The sequence below is a fragment of the Rattus norvegicus genome, chromosome 13 (assembly GCF_021556685.1).
Source record: "Rattus norvegicus strain SHRSP/BbbUtx chromosome 13, alternate assembly SHRSP_T2T, whole genome shotgun sequence".
In the NCBI taxonomy this organism is placed as follows: Eukaryota; Metazoa; Chordata; class Mammalia; order Rodentia; family Muridae; genus Rattus; species Rattus norvegicus.
Window position 1 is genome coordinate 42260271 of NC_141546.1, and position 19015 is coordinate 42279285.

Below are 19015 nucleotides of genomic sequence, written 5' to 3' on the forward strand. Positions count from 1 at the left end.
TTGTTCTTGAGCCAACAATTCAAACTGCTCTTATTCTCTCAGGTTGCAGAATTGTTGCTGCTCTCTTCAGAAAGTCCTGGAAGAAGTTGGATAATGTTGCAGCAGTATAGTCCGTTAACAAAGAATGGGAGTGCTAAACACCTGTATTGCTAACTGGATGTCAGTGAACTCTGCTGGAAACCTCTATAACTACTAGTGTCGCTTACTTTTCCAGTAATGCTTTCCCACCAGATTGACAAATTCTGTTAAAAGAAAACTTGCTTTTCTCTTTCTGGTTATTTCTATTTAAGTCACAGAGAAAATTTTAAAAAGTTGAAATTCTCTCATGCACTGAAACTACTTTTGATAAAGAATAATTTATGTTATACTGGGGAAGGGGGTGGTTTATTATGTCAGGATACTGGAAATGCTCTTGTGGTGCGTTTTTAACCCAATGGTACTTTTCTTTCTCTAGGAATTCACTTCTCCTTCCCTATCCTCAGTCTCATACTTGGCAGTCTTCGCACTATATTTTTGAAACCATGTACCCTTTCCTCCTGTCTGAAGGATTAGATAAGGAACTTGAATCACAGAGCCACTTATCATAGGTGACACTCCTAACAACCCAGGCTTAATGCTGTAAAATTGCTTTGTTTAAACAGAAGTTCAAGAAAAAATTTCAGGCAGTTTAAATGCTTTTTAAAGAATATTACTTTTATTCAACTTGTGTACATAAAGTTAGACATGCCTTGTACCATGTGATACTAAGTGATTAGTGACTTGGTTTTCATTAATGACAGCAAGATTCTTATCTGCGTTTGAAATACAGTATCACGCCCTGCCATGTATTTAGTACTTTTCATGTTTCTAACTTTTTTTTAATTGTAGTATGATAATCTTTGGCCAACAGGCCCCACAGTTAGATTGCATTATAGAAAGTCCAATAATATTTGGATATCCTGCTCTTTAGAAAGTATAATCCAAAATTGCATACTTGTTAGCCATTTCCTGGGTTTTGAAATTATTAGAATGAACGATCAAACATTCCTTTATTTCAAAAATCAAAACTCAAATATTTGTTGTAATATCATTAAAATTTCCCTCTTGCTGGTTTTAGGTGAGATGGTCTTATAAAGGTTCCATTGTGAAGACCCCTAATCTCTTCATTACGATTCAACCCTGGTGTGTTCTCCCCCTTGGTGCTAAAATGAATGGAGAGGAACTCTTGGATGGTGGGGAAAGTCATTGCTTTACACCAACCCAAGACAGGAAGCCAAACAGCTTTTCTCCTTCTGAGGTGTCCTAATTAAATAGGCTGAGCCCACTGAGTAAGTCTGAGACTGTGGAGAAGACAGCATCTGTTTAAATCTTCTACAAGCTCATCCAGAATGTGGCAACAGTCTTTCTTTTAAGCAAAAAGCAGCCTCATGTAAAACTACCAATCTGAGCCCTCAAGAAGACTACTGTAGATTGAAAAGGGAGCACTCAGGATGTAAGACACAGGGCAGCTGAGGCTCTTTATTGTTTGGGCTTCCATTCCCTCTCCTAACAGTTTTCTACCAAGAAAGCTAATCTCGTAAGTCAGGCAGACATTTAACTTTGAAGAACACAAACCATGCCAAGATAGTGAATGGGTACAACATGGGCTGCTTGTATAAACTTACCCTGGGCGACTTTTAACTCCTGAGTCCGTAGAGCTGTTTTCTGGACTAACTACTCCGGTTTCTATTTTCAATAGTTATGTCTGTTCTCACAAATATTCTTTAACTCAAACGAACAGTTAGTTGGCTGGCTGTTTCATTTCATTTATGCCAGTTCTATTTCCTTTGCCAGACATGGTGGCAGATACCTCTAACTCCAGCACTTAGGAGGAGGCAAAGACAGGCAGAGGCAAATTTGTCTACTTAACGAGGCCAGCTGGCTACATAGTTTATCTTTAAAAAAATAAAAATTGGTTGGGGATTTGGCTCAGCGGTAGAGCGCTTGCCTAGCGAGAGCAAGGCCCTGGGTTCGGTCCCCAGCTCCGAAAAAAAAAAAAAAAAAGAAAAGAAAAGTATTTTTAGGGGCTGGAGAGATGGCTCAGAGGTTAAGAGCCCCCGACTGCTCTTCCAGAGGTCATGAGTTCAATTCCCAGCAACCACATGGTGGCTCACAACCATCTGTAAAGAGATCCGATGCCCTCTTCTGGTGTGTCTGAAGACAGCTACAGTGTACTTACATATAATAAATAAATAAAAAAAAACAAAAAAACAAAAAAAATAAAAATTAAAAAAATAAACAAAAACAAACTATATTTTTTTAAACTTACCTAGAACCTTAGGTATGTTTCACTAGAGTAGATGTCTTCTCTAACCAAAATTCTCAGAAAATCAAAGATCACAGATCCTTTTTATTTGAGTATTTCTGTAGTACTCATTCCACGTCAACAATTGTCTCTGGGGAAGGTAAAACTTACATGCAGATCCCAGCTATACACTGACCGGCTTGTGACCTTGGACTAAGGTATGAAACTTTCTGTACCTGTTTCCTCACCTGAAAAAATGAGGATAATTGCGTCTGTGAAATAATTGTCTCTATGAATGTGGAATGAGTTACTTCATGTGCACAGAGCAGTGCTAACATCTAATAAATTAATGACTCAGCTGCTAATACCTGGGATGCCTTTGAAGCAGTGATATTTACCTGATACTCTAAATGAAAGGGCATTCGAGTTTTATGCTAGAGGCAAGAATAAATAGTTTGTCCTAAAATATTTAGCCTTTTTAGCTTCTTAGAACATGCTCTCACCCTAAAGTGTGGGAGAGATCAACTGAGTTATTGTCTTATCCTTTAATTGTTAAACTTAAGGTCTTAGCATGTTTTGTTTTATGTCGTGTCATGTTGTGTCATGTAGTGTAGTGTAGTGTCGTGTTGTTTGGAGACCAGGTCCCACCGTATCACTATGTCTGACCTAGAACTTAACTTTAGATGAGGCGGTCTCAGCCCCACCAAGATCTGCCTGCCTCTGCCTCTGCCTCTGCCTCTGCCTCTGCCTCTGCCTCTGCCTCTGCCTCTGCCTCTGCCTCTGCCTCTGCCTCTGCCTCTGCCTCTGCCTCTGCCTCTGCCTCTGCCTCTGCCTCTGCCTCTGCCTCTGCCTCTGCCTCTGCCTCTGCCTCTGCCTCTGCCTCTGCCTCTGCCTCTGCCTCTGCCTCTGCCTCTGCCTCTGCCTCTGCCTCTGCCTCTGCCTCTGCCTCTGCCTCTGCCTCTGCCTCTGCCTCTGCCTCTGCCTCTGCCTCTGCCTCTGCCTCTGCCTCTGCCTCTGCCTCTGCCTCTGCCTCTGCCTCTGCCTCTGCCTCTGCCTCTGCCTCTGCCTCTGCCTCTGCCTCTGCCTCTGCCTCTGCCTCTGCCTCTGCCTCTGCCTCTGCCTCTGCCTCTGCCTCTGCCTCTGCCTCTGCCTCTGCCTCTGCCTCTGCCTCTGCCTCTGCCTCTGCCTCTGCCTCTGCCTCTGCCTCTGCCTCTGCCTCTGCCTCTGCCTCTTGGGTGCTGAGATCAGAGACACATTCCACCATAGCACCGTACCATCGTGTCTGAGGTTACTGAGGGACTGGAAAGGTGGCTTAAGACCTTCTTTCCCACATGGAAACTTACAATCACCTGTATTTCCAGTTCCATGTGACCTGATGCCCTCTTCTGACCTCTCAGGTCACTTGATGCACATGGTACACAGACATCTATTCAAGCAAAACATGCATATACGTAAATAAGTCTCAGGTAAAAAAATGTCATTTTAAAAATAAATAAATATAACTTTTTCCTTTAAAATTTATTTTCACTCTTCCTTCCTATAGCTTGTAAAATCATACTTAGACACATTAAAGACAAGGCAGACAAAATAGCAAGCAGTGATTAGAGATGAATGCTTTGCAAGTTTAATTTTTTTAATTTTATTTTTAATTTTTTAAAAATTTTCTGCCATGAGTATCTGTCTTATCATCAATTAAGGTTATTTGAAAGGCACCTGATTATTGATTTGTTTCGGAAATGTTAAAATAATACTTTCAGATTTTGTATTAGACACAAATAACAGGTTTTTTCCTAATTTGTTTTCCTAACCAATTCAATACTTCATGATTAGTTAGATGAAATTTGTTTCTCAGCTGTTGAAAAGAAATTTAGTGAATGAGCCACAAACATCAGACTGATGAGATTTATATATGAATTACCAGTTTAGTGAAAATGACAAGATATACTTAACCTCATAAACTTATGTTACGTTAAAACTTACTGTTACCATCAGAAAGCATTTATTAAATATTGGTTATGAGAAACTGGCCTTTCAGGCCATAGTATGTTTGGATTTATGTAAAAAAATTTTTAATTTGTTTCTACTCTGTGAACGAGTTTTTCACCATTGTTTTAAGTACAAATATTAAATATCTACATTTTAGCTAAGTGATAGTTAATACAAAATGTTTTTGTCTGAACAGACAGTGATGGGTGTTAAATTTTCTTTCTTTACTCTTAACTGATATATCATTTCTATTTTGTTTAACAGTATACACATATTACAAAAGGATTAATACAAGAGCAAGTTCATGTTACCAGTACAGTTTAGGGGGGTATTCTATAAGATATTGAACAGAATTTTCACAAGGGAGTGCCTTAGGAAAAACAATATTTTCTTTAAAGTGCCTGTCATTCTTATTTTTAATAAATCCACTGCTGGCCAAGGATACTGTCACAGTTAATTTATGCTGCTTGTGAATGAAATTTTAACGTAAAACTATAGACTGGAGTGAGTGGAGTAAATGGATTAATTAATGTCAGTCCAAAGGTGGTGTGATCCTTGACTATATCTTCCCTTTCACACTGGATCTTCTTGGATCTCAGAAGGAGAAAACGGTGAAGTTTAACCTTGATCATCAGCTTGACTGGATAGGAATTAGTGAAGTGAACTGGAAAGAAGGAAGCCTGCTGACAAAGGCATTCTTTTTCTCTGTTCCTTGGCCACCATGTGTGACACTCCACTCTGCCCTTCCTTCCATGCTGGAATGAAACCTCTGAATCCGTGAGCCAAAATGAACTGTCCTTCAGGACAGGGCCACCTGCTGTTCTTTACTGGGCATCCCTATGGATTTCACCTGTCTAGTCATACACTGTTTCTTCACTGGGAATCTCTACCACCTTTATCTTGGGGTTTTCAGTCCACACACTATATCTATTACTGTATGTAACCACTGCACACCACTTTCTATTACTCAAACATAGTAATTTTCCCCTTTATTCCAGACCTTTTTTTTTTTTTTTGCCACAGTATTCTTTTTCTTTAAGGCAAATCACAAACATTTACACATCCATATGTGTAAGAGTTCTACTCCGTTTCACAAGACCATTAATTCTCCAGTCTTACTGTATCAGAATCTTCATTTTAGAGATGGTTTCATTCTCCTTTTTCATGTCACCGATTGACAAGTAGAACTTTTCCTCTGTAAATGATAATTGTGCTGGATAGTTTCGATTTCCTATTACCATGATCTCCAAATGTTAATGGTGGTGTTGGTTTTATGTGTTTATATATGGCAATTAGTACAAATGGAAAAGGAATTTTAGTGATGCAGATTCTATAGTGTACTATCCAAGTCATTCTACATTAAACCACATGACATAGTGTCTGTAGCTCTTCATTTGAAAACCTTCCTTATCAGGCTGTTTTAATAATAGAATTTTAAGAAAGATGCCACCAAGACAGGTTTCCAAAATTTGACAAGTATATGTAAGGCTATTTATTTCTTTGTTTTTGTTCTTGCTTTTAAAGAACTGCATTTGCAATGTAGATTGGCTTTCTACACATACACCTTTTTTTTTTTCTTAAATAGATAACCTTGATCTTTTTAAAGAAAGTATAAGACTAATGTTCAGACTAGAAATTAGTTCAGTGCTTTATAGGATGCTGAGCATGTGAGAGGTTATGTGTTTGATTCTCCAGCATTACTCAAAAATAAACAAACAGCATGTAGAGCACTTGCTATTTATTGGGAAAGTATGGCTACTTATTTAAAATACTTACAGTGAATTCTTCCAGGTAGGACATGTATGCATGTGTGTGTTGTGTGTGGGTTGTGGTTATGTGTGGAGGTGAGGGTGTTGATGTGGCATCTCAGACATAATATCTCATAGTTGTTTCCCTTTTTTCTTCCTGTCCTTAAGTTTTTAAGGATAAAAATGTGTCTCAGTGTATTTATGTTGATTATGCTTGTAATTAAGTGTATGAATTTGAAGTGTGTCATTTGATAAACTAAAGGTAGGGTTGAATGTTGTTAGACAAAGTGTTTCTTTTGCCTCTTTTGTCCATGTCCAAACTGAAGCAGTGTAGCAAAGCACAGTAGAGGAGATAGCAGGGAGCACAGTACCAGTCTGGTTCTTACAGAAGATGGTCTAGAGGATACAGTTTCAGTGCACAGCTAGAGGGACAGGAAGTCCGCTGCATTGAAGTCCCCACTTACAGTCAATGCCTGAGGCCTTGAGATAGTTTCTGTCACTTTAGAATTAAAGGAGGATGAAAATTAAAATTTATTATCAGTGGCATAATCTCATCAGCCTTTATCTGCTAACATTTGATCTAGAACCACTGGTGTCCTTTATAAAAAACTTTTCAGCATACAAAAGCTTGTTTTTAATCTGCTTTTCTTTTTCTTTTTTTTAATGAAAGAATTTTCAGTAATGCTTAGAAATCTTTAGTGTGCTTTAGTGTGCTAATTGACATTCATGGAAGAATGTTCTTAGACTTGGGTAACAAAATACAATTGATATTCTAAGCTTAGTTACCATCATAGTTTTTTTTTTCTTCTTCTTCTTCTTCTTTTTTTCGGAGCTGGGGACCAAACCCAGGGCCTTGAGCTTGCTAGGCAAGCGCTCTACTACTGAGCTAAATCCCCAACCCCACCATCATAGATTCTTATAAGCAAAGACTTTACTTCATAAAAGCTAATCAATGGTCTTACTAAAGTTAGCAGTTAAGTTTAATCTCCTTAATGATCTGTTTCTCTATCAGATCAATTTAATAATACAGTAAGAAAATGTTTGTTTAAAAAGGACTGAATAAATCCAATCAATCACTTTATGTTTCTGGCACATTCATGTCTTGATGTGTTTTGTTGGTTTTTGTTTTGTTTCTTCTGTTCTTTTTGAGAAAAAAAAAACCAAAAACATAAATCTATCCAAAAAACCCGCTCCTTGCACATGCATACTTTTTGTCCTCAGCAGGGCCACTAATTATATGCTGATTAAATAGAATTCTGAGATTTTCTGGTCACACAGAGCTTAATTAAAAATACAGAAATATATCATTATTTACAATAAACTCAAAACAAGATTCAACTCATTTTGCCATTACAGGTTATCAAGTTATGCCCAACCAGCAGCAAAACTACCAAGGAATAGTTGGAGTTCAGTCACCGCAGAGTCAGAGCCTCATGGGAGGCCAGCCAAACAGCACTGGACCTCATATCCAAGGAGTAGTCATCCCCTACCCCTCAGTGCCATCGTATCAGGTATGTTTTCTCAGCTGCTTTAGCGTGAAATGGTCTCAGATCAACTGGATCGATAGCTGTGGTACAGCCTCACCTAGCATTTGAGAAGCCGAGACAGAAAGATCTAAAGCCAGTCAGGGCTCACACAGAAAGCTCTATGACAGCCTGACTGCATTGTGTTATTTCTGTTCTTTTGGTTTTGGTTTGAGATTTTGAAACAGGGTCTTACTTTGTATTTGACCTTGGCCAGCCAGCCTTGACTGTGCAGCCTGTGCTGGCTTCAAGCCCATGGTTGTCCACATGCATTTGCTGTCACTCTCAGCTCTTCTGTCCCTTTAATGTGCACGAAGTGCTCTTGTAAGAGAGCACCACCCTACATGTTTTGTTAACTGTCTCAACTTCATTTACCCTCCACCTATTACTTTATTCGTAATACTTAATACTTGCTATGTAAGTAAGAGTTTACTATATTGTTCACTTTTCTAAAAACTCTGTCTTTGGGGAGAGAGAGGAATAGAAAGGAAAATAAAAGCAAGGACTAAGTGTTTGTTGTGACAAGATGTGGTTATGCTGACCATCAGTCCATATTTGCAGGATTGGTATGTAAGTGCCATTTCCCAAATGAGACCACCATTTACTTCAGTCTCCAGCATGTTATGATTAATCATATATTTAAAGTGCCGGCTAGTCATGGTGGTGCATACCTTGACTTCCTGAATAGGAAGCAGAGGCAAGCAAATCTCTGTGAGTTCAAGGCCAGCCTGATCTATAAAGGTCTGCCAGAGCTATATTGTGAGATCCTGACTCAAACCAAAATTAAAACCAAAGAAAACCATGGAAGGCCAGGCATGATGGTACATACATTTCATCCCAGCACTTGGGTGGTAAGAATAAACACACATCTCAGTGAACCAAAAGCCAGCCTGGCCTACATAATGAGTTCCAGGTCAACTAGGGCTATACAGTGAGAGTTTGTCTCAAATAAATAAATGAAATACAAATGTCACAGTCTGATTTATAGATCTTGAAGGTTCATTGTTCCCCAAATAAGCAGATATCTTTATTATGATGTGACATATTTTCAGAAATTTGCTTTTTCCTTTTCCTTTAGGGGCTGTCCTAGTTGTCTGTGTTACAGTGATAAACCCCAAGACCAGAAAAAAGCTACTTGGGGAGAAAAGGATTTGTCTCATCTTACAACTTACAAACCATCTATCAGAGAAGGAGCTCCAGCAGGGTAGAAACTTAAAGCAGAAATCATGGAGGAATGCTGCTTTGTGGCTTTCTCCTAGGCTTAAATACCTGTCTGTTTTACATAGACCAGGCCCACCTGCCCACTAGTGGTGGGGTCCTCATACATCCATTGGTTATTGATAAAATTCTGTGCAGCCATGCCCAAAGGCAAGTGTGGTGAGTGCAAGTGTGATGGAATGTCCCCACATGCCAGGTCATCAGGAAGTAATCTGTAAGTGCTTTTGATTTCATAGCCTCCTGGTTTTTCATAGCTGAGGAATGGAAAGTTAGGAAATAAGTTGAAAGGTCATTTTCATTCAAATAGAAAAAAAATTAAACTTACAGTGAAGAGAAACTACATAGATTCTATGTAAACATAGGTAAACATATTGGTGATCTTGTTGTACAGACTAGTAACAGAGAGACCATGCGTGAAGCAGTGAGCATCTGAAAGGCCTGCTGGCAAAGACTGGGAAGTTAGAAGCCTTCAACGAGTGTTCATGGTGGTGCACAGGCAAAGGTGGATATCTGTGAGTTCAAGGCCAGCCTGATCTACATAGTTCCAGGCTACCCAAGGTTACACAGAGAGATCCTATTTTAAAATAGCCTTCAACTATTTTTTAATAGTCCAGGCATAAATTAGTTATAAAGCTCTTCAGAGGATAGGAAGGATATAAGCAGGTATGTATCTGTGATAAAGTAGTCAGGAGTGTCTAGCCTTGAAGACCATTGATAATACATGGGAATTACAAAAAGGAGACATATGAAAATATGTTTCATGTCTTTTCTTCTCCCTGCTTCCTTGTGTCTTTTACAGTACCATCCATTCACGACCTAGTCATATAGCTTCCCATCACCTAGAGAGTCAGGGTAGGCACCAAGCCAGGACAGAACCATCCACTACCTTGTGATGTTCTAACCCAGAGCATCAAGCGGCTTACTCTGCTGTTACTGCTGCTGCTGCTCCAGCTGGAGGTGCGGGTAAAAGAGACTTGCCCTTGGATTTTAGGAACTCGCAATTCATTGAGAGAAATGTAATTTTAAATAAAGTATAGCTTTGTTAGTATATTTTGTAGTTGTTGCCTTTTTGTTATTATTGTTGCCTGTTGTTGTTGTTTAAGACAGAGTTTCTCTATGTAGCTTTTACTGTCCTGGAACTCACTCTGTAGCCCAGGCTGGCCTCCATCTCAGGAGATCCTCCTGCCTCTGCCTCCCAAGTGCTGGGATTAAAGGTGAATGCTACCACCGCCCAGTGAATATAGTAATTTTTAGATGGAGCTGGATATTCAAAATAGTTCCTGGTTTTTAAAAGACATCTTGTTCTGGGGATTGAAGCATTATGCTTGCACTACAATATGCATTTTTCACAAGGTCTCATGGTATATCAAGCGGTCCTCACACTGGGTAAATGGCTAGAGGAAGTGTTGTATCCAACTGTGAGGAGAAGCTTCCTTTGTCCTGTTTCTACCATTTTAGGCAGATGAGTTGAATAGTGATAAACTATCATCTGAAAATCAAGCCAGGCCAAATACTACATCCTTAACAGTGTGTTCCAAAGCAACACATTCTCAAGCAGCATCCCTTCTCTCTCTCTCTTTTTCAGATTTTGTTGTTTATTTTGTTTTTTTGAAATCATCTAACTATGTAGGTCTGGCTGTCCCAGAGTTTACTAATTAGACCAGGCTAGCCTTGAACACACAGAGATCTGCCTGCCTCCTCCTCCCAAGTGCTGAGATTAAAGGAATGTACCATTATTCCTGGCAGGTTTTTTTTTTTCTTGTTAAAAATATATTTAAGTGCTGGAGAAATGGCTTAGTATATTTTGCTTCCTTTGCAGTTATCAGGATCTGAGGTCCATCTTCACCCACACAGTGAGCTATGCACTGTGATTTCAGTGCTGGGGAGGTGTAAACAGGAGAGTCCCTGGGGCTTGCTGGTGCAGCCAGCCAGCCTAGTGAAACTGGTGAACTTTGGTTCAGTGAGAGATTGTGTCTTAAAAACATAAGCTGGAGAGGGATTGAGATACACCTGATGTCTGTCTCTGCTTCCGGTATATAAGTCTATGCATCTACACACAGTGTGCAGACACAGAGACTCACTTAAGGGGCTTCAGTCGGCTAGATAAAGCTGTGTCATTTTTTTACTGTAACTTATACAATTGGAAATAATCTCAGAAAAGCATATACCTTCTCAGTAAACAAAAAGACTGAAATGTGTTATATTTTACACAGATGGATAAATCGGTTTGTTTGTTTGTTTGTTTGTTTGTTTGTTTGTATCTAATTTGGAATAAATCCACCAAAGGGAAAGTAGCTGAGAGTTTAGTCTGAATTGAGGTGACTGGGTGCAGGTTGCATTTCAGGAAAATGTCACATAAGGAAGACTTAAAGGTTAATTAGCTCTTTAAGCTGGGTTTCAGTGTGTGCTCACTACTGGAGTGCAGCACACCTTCAGAGAATTACCTACTTCTCATCCGCTTACTGAGAAAGGAAGATGCTGCCGGTCACAACTGCACACACCTGTAATGCCAGTACTTAGGGACAGAACCAGGAGGACTACAGCCAAGCGTCATGCCAGCCTGGTTTGCAACACAAATTTACGGCCAGATAGAATAGCAAGTCCCTGTCTCAAAGAAGACCTAAGAAAACTGAAACACAACAGAATTCCCAAGGATTTATGAAAGCACTTTCCTGGGTTGTCGAGGTTTAATGAGGTAACTCACAGAGCGTTTGGAAGCTGGCAGTAAGTGGTCAGTAGTGTTACCCTATTGTTACTGTCATGAGTTATGTGTGAGGTGTACCTAGTAAAAACACAATAGCCCACTGTAGTTTTGTGATGCATTTATAAATCAAACCTCATCATGCTTTGTGGTTTCTGATTTAGAAACGAGAGAACTGAGGTAGACAGTGTTAAGATCTACCAAGACCATCCAGTGTCAGATGCTTGCTGAGCTAAATTTTTAGATGTTCTGTCTTCTATCAGATCAGCCTGTCCTTGCTTATACTGGAGACACATTTCCAGCTTTTCTGATAGGGAACTGAGCTACCCCAGAGCAGTTACATCATTCACCAGCGTCAGAACCAAGTGAGGACACGGTGGACAGCTGAGTCTGGACAGCTGAAGCTCCACGGCTTGGCATGACGTGGTGTGCTTAACAGATGCCCTCCCTAAGCTGTGTCTGAGGTGGAGTTGATGTCTCTTCCTTGTCACAAGATCACCACTTTGCTTAGGCTTCTTTTTTAAAATAACTTTGTTAAGGAAAAATCATGTCTCTCAAACTTGAATACACTTAACCTATTTTACGATTCATAAGAGTCAGTCAAAACTAGTAGCTGCCCCAAGGGCACGTAGACCATTGTGGTGATGCTGTGGTGAGCGTGTTTTAACTGGTACTGCCTTACACATTTAGAGGATCTTGACATGAATATCTGCAAGGCTTAGAAAATTCTTTTTTCTATTTAAATTGTCTTTCAAATTTTAGGTTTCACTGCCTCAAGGTTCTCAAGGAATTGCCCATCAGACTTACCAACAGCCTGTTGTGTTCCCTAATCAGTCTAATCAAGGATCTCTGCCCACAGCAGGAATGCCAGTCTACTACAGTGTCATTCCACCTGGCCAACAAAGTAATTTAAGGTGAGTCTGACTACAAAGCCTACTCCTCCTGGCTTCCCACTGTTCACCAGGCTTGTGTTCCACTGCTCCATGAAAGTTGACCAGGGGGGTTGGGGATTTAGCTCAGTGGTAGAGCGCTTGCCTAGGAGGCGCAAGGCCCTGGGTTCGGTCCCCAGCTCCGAAAAAAAGAACAAAAAAAAAAAAAAAAAAAAAAAAAGAAAGTTGACCAGGGCTACAGTTAACTGAATTTCTAAGATCATTTTCTCTTATAAAACAGAAAGGGTATGGTGCTGTTTATTTAATAATTGCTTTAGGTTTATTTATTTTTATTTTATGTCCGTGTTTTTCTGCATGTGTTTAAGTACATACCACATGTATGCCCAGAGTGGTCAGAAGAGGGCATTGGGTCCCCTGGAACTGAAGTCACAGATGGCAGTGGACCTCCATACAGATGCTGGGAGCTGGAGGCGGGTGCTGTGCAAGGACAGCTGTGCTCCTCCCTGCTCAGCCATCCTCAAGCCCTTTCTTAGTGATTCTTACACATTTGCATAAGCTGATCATCCCAGCCCCTGTAAAGTAAAGCTGCTATACAATAAAAACAGAAATTTGTGTGGATTTAAAGTCTTTGAAAATACAGTCTGGAAAGATGGCTAAACAGTTAAGAGTACTTGGTGGCTCACAAGTCCAACTTCATGCCCCTAGCCCCACAGGCACTTGTACTCATGTGTACTTAGCCACATGCAAACATCTACATATTGGAACCCACTATCAGACTTGCCTCAGAATCAGAGCTCCATCTGCCTTTGTCTCCCAAGTGCTGGGATTAAAGGCCTGGCCTGGCATCTTATTTCCTGGTGTTCTTCCTGTTACACTGCTGGGGTTACTCTCACTGAGCGTCTCTCACTTTTTGGGGCGTTCCTAAAACCTATCTGACTGACTAGTACTAATTTACTTGTCCTTAGAAGTATTGTTCAAAAGACTTGTTTTAGGGGATTTTTCTACTATTTCACCCTTCATTTTTCTATTCTTTTTTTTTTCTGATTTTTTTAAGATTTATTTATTTTATGTATATGAGTACACTCTTGCTGTCTTCAGACACACAAGGCGAGGGCACCAAATCTCATTATAGATGGCTGTGAACCACTATGTGGTTGCTGGGAATTGAACTCAGGACCTCTGGAAGAGCAGCCAGTGCTCTTAACCTCTGAGCCACCTTCTCCAGCCCCTCATTTTTCATTTTCAAATTCAAAAGCATAATATAGATCTGCTTTGATCTGTAATCTCAGAGGGCAGCCTAATGTACACAGAAACCTTTATTTAAAACTCTTTGAAAATGCTTTGTATCACAGAATCTTTATGAAATAATGATAAAGAAAGCCAGCTTTAAGCCTTTTCCTGTGAGTGTGCCCTAGTAACCCCTATATGTGCCCTAGTAACCCTCGAGTGTGCCCTACTAATGCCTAGTGTGCCCTAGTAACTCTAAAATATGCTCCAGTAACCCCCATGTGTGTCCTTTGGCCCTACTCCTTATAACTTCTTGAACTTTAATTATAGCTCCTACTTTTGTTTTGTTTTCTATTTGGTTTTTCTCAATCATCCTTAATATAATTTTTAGTAATAAAGTCTGTCAATCTAATTTATATTGTTTGGTGCAGTTTTACCTTTGCTGTTATTAAGAAGTAAGTTTCAAACATTTAGCCTAAAAAATGAGTAAACAGTAATAAGCCATAAATCCTCAGGTATGCCAGATGAATATAGTCTTGAGATCTGTACAAAATGGTTAGCGTTGGGGCTGGAGAGAGGACTCAGCTGCTCTTGTGGAGGACCTGGATTGAGTTCCCATCACCCATAACATGGTTCACAACCTTTTGAACCTCCTCTGATTCCCAGGTACCAGGCACACATACAATGGCAAAAATACACCCAAAAAAAACTAAATCTTTAAAAAAAAAGAAAAGAAAAGAAACAACTTTTTAAGGGATAAATCTCAGAGACAAGTGATATGCTAAGACTTTGCAGTGCCCTGGGTTTGATCGCTGCCAAAAGAAAAATGTGTAGACACACCCTTTTATTCGGGTACTTTGGAAGCAAGAGGCAGGGTCTGGCAGATTTCTCCTAGTTCTAGACCAGCCAGAGCTGCTTATTGACATCCAGAAGATGCCAGACATGGTGGCATCATGTCCTTGATCCCAGCACTGGGGAAGCGGAGGCAAGTAGAGCTCTGAATAATAGGCCAGCCTAGTCTACACAGTTCTAGGCCAGCTTGGGCTATGAGACCTTGTCTCAAATATAAATGAATGAATTAATGAATGAGGAAATAAGTAAATGAGGAAATAAATGAATAAGTACACAATAATAAAAAAGAAAAGTGGGGCTGGAGAGATGGCTCAGCGGTTAAGAGCACTGACTGCTCTTCCAGAGGTCCTGAGTTCAATTCCCAGCAACCACATGGTGGTTCACAACCATCTGTAATGAGATCCGATGCCCTCCTCTGGTCTCTCTGAAGACAGCTACAGTACTTGTATATGATAAATAAAATAAACCTTAAAAAAAAAAATAAAAAGAAAAGTGAGTGTTGTGGTGAGTTTCTTGTTAAATGTTTTTGCCGTAAGTATTTTTTATGAGCAAACTAGTGTACTCTTAGCTGCAGTGGCTGCAGTGGCAATCACAATGTGGGTTTTGTAGCAATAACAGAGTAAGTAGCAAAAGACTATAATTCATTAAATGAATAAGATAAGTCTTCTTTTTACTGCTAAATTGTCTTCTCAGAACATCTCATTTCTTCCTTAAAAGGTAGAACCTTTTTTGTTTGTTTTTATGTAGGAGGGCATAATGTGGGCACACTAGTATGGAGATCAAGGGACTAATCATGTCTAATCAATGATTAGACATGAGCGTGTGAACGAGATCTGGTGATGGACTCTCTGTGGGCCAAGGAAACCAGAAAAATTTTCCAAGCAGTTGCTTAAGCTATATTATTTCTATAGGTCATTCATACGCATATAATATGTTCTGGGCATAACTAACAGCAAAGTGTGTGTGTGTGTGTGTGTGTGTGTGTGTGTGTGTGTGTGAGAGAGAGAGAGAGAGAGAGAGAGAGAGAGAGAGAGAGAGAGAGAGAGAAACATTCTTACCTTGTGAGCCATTTTTTTCAGCCCCTCAAGTCACTTTAACCCTCCCTTTAATTCCTTTCTCTTTCCATTTAATTGAGCTGTTGGCTTACTACCACCTAAGCAGCAAAGATAATTGTTGTAATTAAGGAATCAGTCTGAATTTCATATAAATTTGTGTGTATGTTGCCAAGAATTAAACACAAGGCTTTAAAAATGCTGCCTGCTATTATCATTGGGCATTTTTAAAACATGTAAGTATAAAAATTAACATACAGATCTTCATGTGTTCACGCCTAACACAGCGACTGCTGCATTTTCATCTGTACCTCTGCTTCTGCCTCCTTGCCTCCTTAGCTAGAGTTTACTGGTTTTTTTTTTTTTAGGCTTATTTATTTTATTATTTTATGGGTATACATGTTTGCCTGAATGTGTGTGCTAGCACCGCTTGCATGCTTGTTACCGTTGGAGGTCAATAGAGGGCCCTGGATCCCCTGAACTGGAGTCTTACACAGTTGTGAGCTAGGGATCAAACGTGTGTCCTTTGCAAATGCAGTAAGTGATTTGTACTGAGCCAGCTCTCCAGCTCACCCTCCTGGAGACACCAGGGTCGGTTTTTTGGTTTTTGTTTTTTGGGTTTTTTTTTGTTTTTGTTTTTGTTTTTTCTTTAAATTCATGAACATTTCAGCAAATTTATCCCTAAAGATTTTTGAAATGCATATACCCATTATGCCACTCATACTTTTCATTATTATTATTTGTAATTCCTTAAGTAAGATGGTAAGTTCTGCATGTGTCCTAAGAAATCCTGTCTCTGGACTTGACTGATCATGTCTATTGTGTTTTCTGACATGTATCTTTGTAGTTTCTACCTCATTGGTAGTTAGGTTCAAACTAGTGTTTTTAATGCAATTATGTGAGACACTTCCAAGAAATGGTTGACGTTATTAAGTAATACTTATTTAAAGTTCTCAATAGGAAGAGAACTAGATAGGATTGATTGGGATAATAGAAATTAAGATCCATAACTTCACATCATTAGCTCGAAAAGCTGGCTAAAAGAGAAAACCTTGAAGGTTTATAATTAAGCCATATACTTTGACTATAAATGCCATTCACAGTATTTCAACAACTTGGGGTTGGTGTTATCCTGGAACTCACTCTGTAGACCAGGCTGCCTTCGATCTGCCTGCTGCTACCTCCCAAGTTTTGGGGTTAATGGCATGTGCCACCACAGCCTGGCTTACTACGTTTTTTTAAGAAATAACATTTTCTTCTAAGTCTATTTTTTTTTTGTGCGTGTGAGATTATAATTTCCCTTTCCTAAACAAATGTTAGAATAATTTGTAAAATTCTCAGCGATAGGATTAGGAGATATGTTTTCAGTGTCTCAGTCAAATGCTATGAACATAAAGTGGTTTTTATTGAATGATTACAATTCAGAGAATAGTTAAATTAGGTTTGCTTCTGTCAACCAATCTGAAAAATAATACCCATCTAAATAAATTTGGAGAAATGTTTATTTCAAAGATTACTTGGTCATCTGCATCTCACTGTGCTGTTTTTCTGTGTTTGGTGTTTTTCCCTATAGCTCTGCAGTCGGTTACTTACAACATCCTGGGTCAGAACAAGTACAGTTTCCTCGAACCACATCACCATGCAGCTCTCAACAGCTCCAAGGCCACCAGTGTGCAGGTAAGCCTAGACATAGGCTGATGCAGGGCTCAGGGGTCATTCATTGAGGATAGCTAACTGGTTCTCAGCTGGCTGGGTGGTAACATGCACCCCAAGGTCTCACATCCTGTGTTGAGTCAGGTTGTCATGCACAGCTCACTCCTTCCTTTTCTAATACTAGGTTCATTCTTCTGCCTTCATTCTCCCCTGTCTATGGGGTTAGTAATCTTGGGGAACCTTTCCTAAGCCCTCTTGATTATTCTCTAGGTTTTTCTCGGCAATCAAATAGGCCTAAGACCTCAACTGCTGCCTTCTTGCTAACACCTAGTGTATCTTCCTTCTGCTGTAACAAAATGATGTAGCCAGTTGTTTACTGGACATCTCCACCCAAAAGTTCAAAGGCATGTCAGACTCAATATTTTTCTCTCCATTTTACTTAGCTTACCACAGCCTCAATATTGTGACCAGTGCAGAGGTCTCAGACTCACGACTCTTCTATGACTCCCTGTGGTACTCATAAAGTCCCTATTTCCTCACAGCCAGAAGCTTCTTTCTTCCCCTAACTGCTGATTTTAGTGTTCTTTTCATGTCTTTGCAGTAATCTCTTAAGTATTTTATGTTTTCCTCAGATTCATCTATTTCCCCAACACAAAAATTATTAAAAATTACTGTCCTGAAACAGAAATTTCTTCATGTCATTCTCTGGTCAGTTAAGAGGACTAGCTCTGTTCTTCCAGAGGACCCTGGTTCTGTTCCTAGCACCCACAGAGTAGCTAACATCTGGCTTTTGTTTCCCTCTTCTGTCATCCTCAGGTACTGCATGTGCACGGTCCATACACACAGACAATACCATACACACAGCATGCAAATTAATTTAAAAAAGAAAAAAATCGGTAACTCAATGTACTACCTTTTTTCCTCTCCCACTATCAAGTACATGTGTGCTCAAATATGCAGAACCTTATTTCATATTACAATTTTTTCTTTTTACCCCTATTTGTTCTGAGTCTCTGTAGCCAAATTAGCCTATAGCTCAGTCTGCCTGAGGCTGGCCACAAATTGAAGGCTCTCTCCTGTCTCTGCCTCCTGAGTGCTGACTATTAAAACTTTTCATAGCAGAAGTACTTGTTTTACTGTCTTTCCCTCTCCTAGGAATGCCTGTTCCCCAGATCCTCCCTTCGTCAAATGTTTCTCCAGATGTTTAAACCCTTTCATGCTGCTCTCTGCTTCTATAGGAGCTTATTCAAACCTTAGCTTTGCACTGTATTTTCCTGTGGTGTTGTGTTGACAAACAATAACTGATTGTCAGTAAATGACTAACTGTAACAGTAACCAGCCAGTTGAGGCTCAGGATACCTTTGAGACATCCTCTCAGTCAGACTGGTTCTACGTAGGGATCTAGAAGACAAGGGCATGGATCCTGTCTCACACAGCTTAATAGTCCAGAAGTAAGGCAAAGTACAAACTTACCATGAAAAATGGGACCTAGGATATGACTCAGTGGATACAGGCACCAGCCACCTGAGCATGACAGTCCAGGCTTGACCCATTTAGTAACACATATTTTTTTTTGGTTTTGTTTTTTAATGCAAAGTATGGTGGTGCACACTTTTAATATAGTACCTAGGAAGCAGAGGCAGGCAGAGCTCTGAATTCAAAGCCAGACAGGGTCTTATTTTGAGCCAGGCACCCACAAGTACTAAAACTGGGCTCTCTGACCCTCTTGGGCCATATTTTCTCTAATCAACCTGTACATGAGTAACATTTCCTCCTATTTTTGGTATTTTTGTTCTTGGTTTGCTTTTTGAGAAAGGCTCTCTCAATGTAGTCCTAGCTGTCCTGGAACTCTCCATATAGACCATGCTGGCCTGAAACTCTGAAACTCTCAGAGATCTGTAT

The 19015-nt window shown here is 39.8% G+C and overlaps 1 protein-coding gene across 24 annotated transcripts in view; it reads left to right on the plus strand.

Annotated features, from left to right (window-relative positions):
• R3hdm1 (R3H domain containing 1) overlaps positions 1 to 19015 on the plus strand; it is a 144859-nt gene that overhangs the window by 112012 nt on the left and 13832 nt on the right. For 19 of the 24 annotated variants that reach the window (XR_015635199.1, XR_015635200.1, NM_001134867.2 and 16 more), the window contains 3 exons: positions 7354 to 7508; positions 12202 to 12353; positions 17034 to 17137. Coding sequence is in view for 22 of the 24 variants with exons in the window: in NM_001134867.2 (NP_001128339.1) it covers positions 7354 to 7508; positions 12202 to 12353; positions 17034 to 17137 (411 nt within the window). In the remaining 2 variants the exon portion in view is untranslated. Of the gene's footprint in view, positions 1 to 7353; positions 7509 to 8598; positions 9787 to 12201; positions 12354 to 17033; positions 17138 to 19015 lie in introns of those variants that run through there. The other 5 variants (XM_087580696.1, XM_087580699.1, XM_087580701.1 and 2 more) reach the window with 1 other exon arrangement.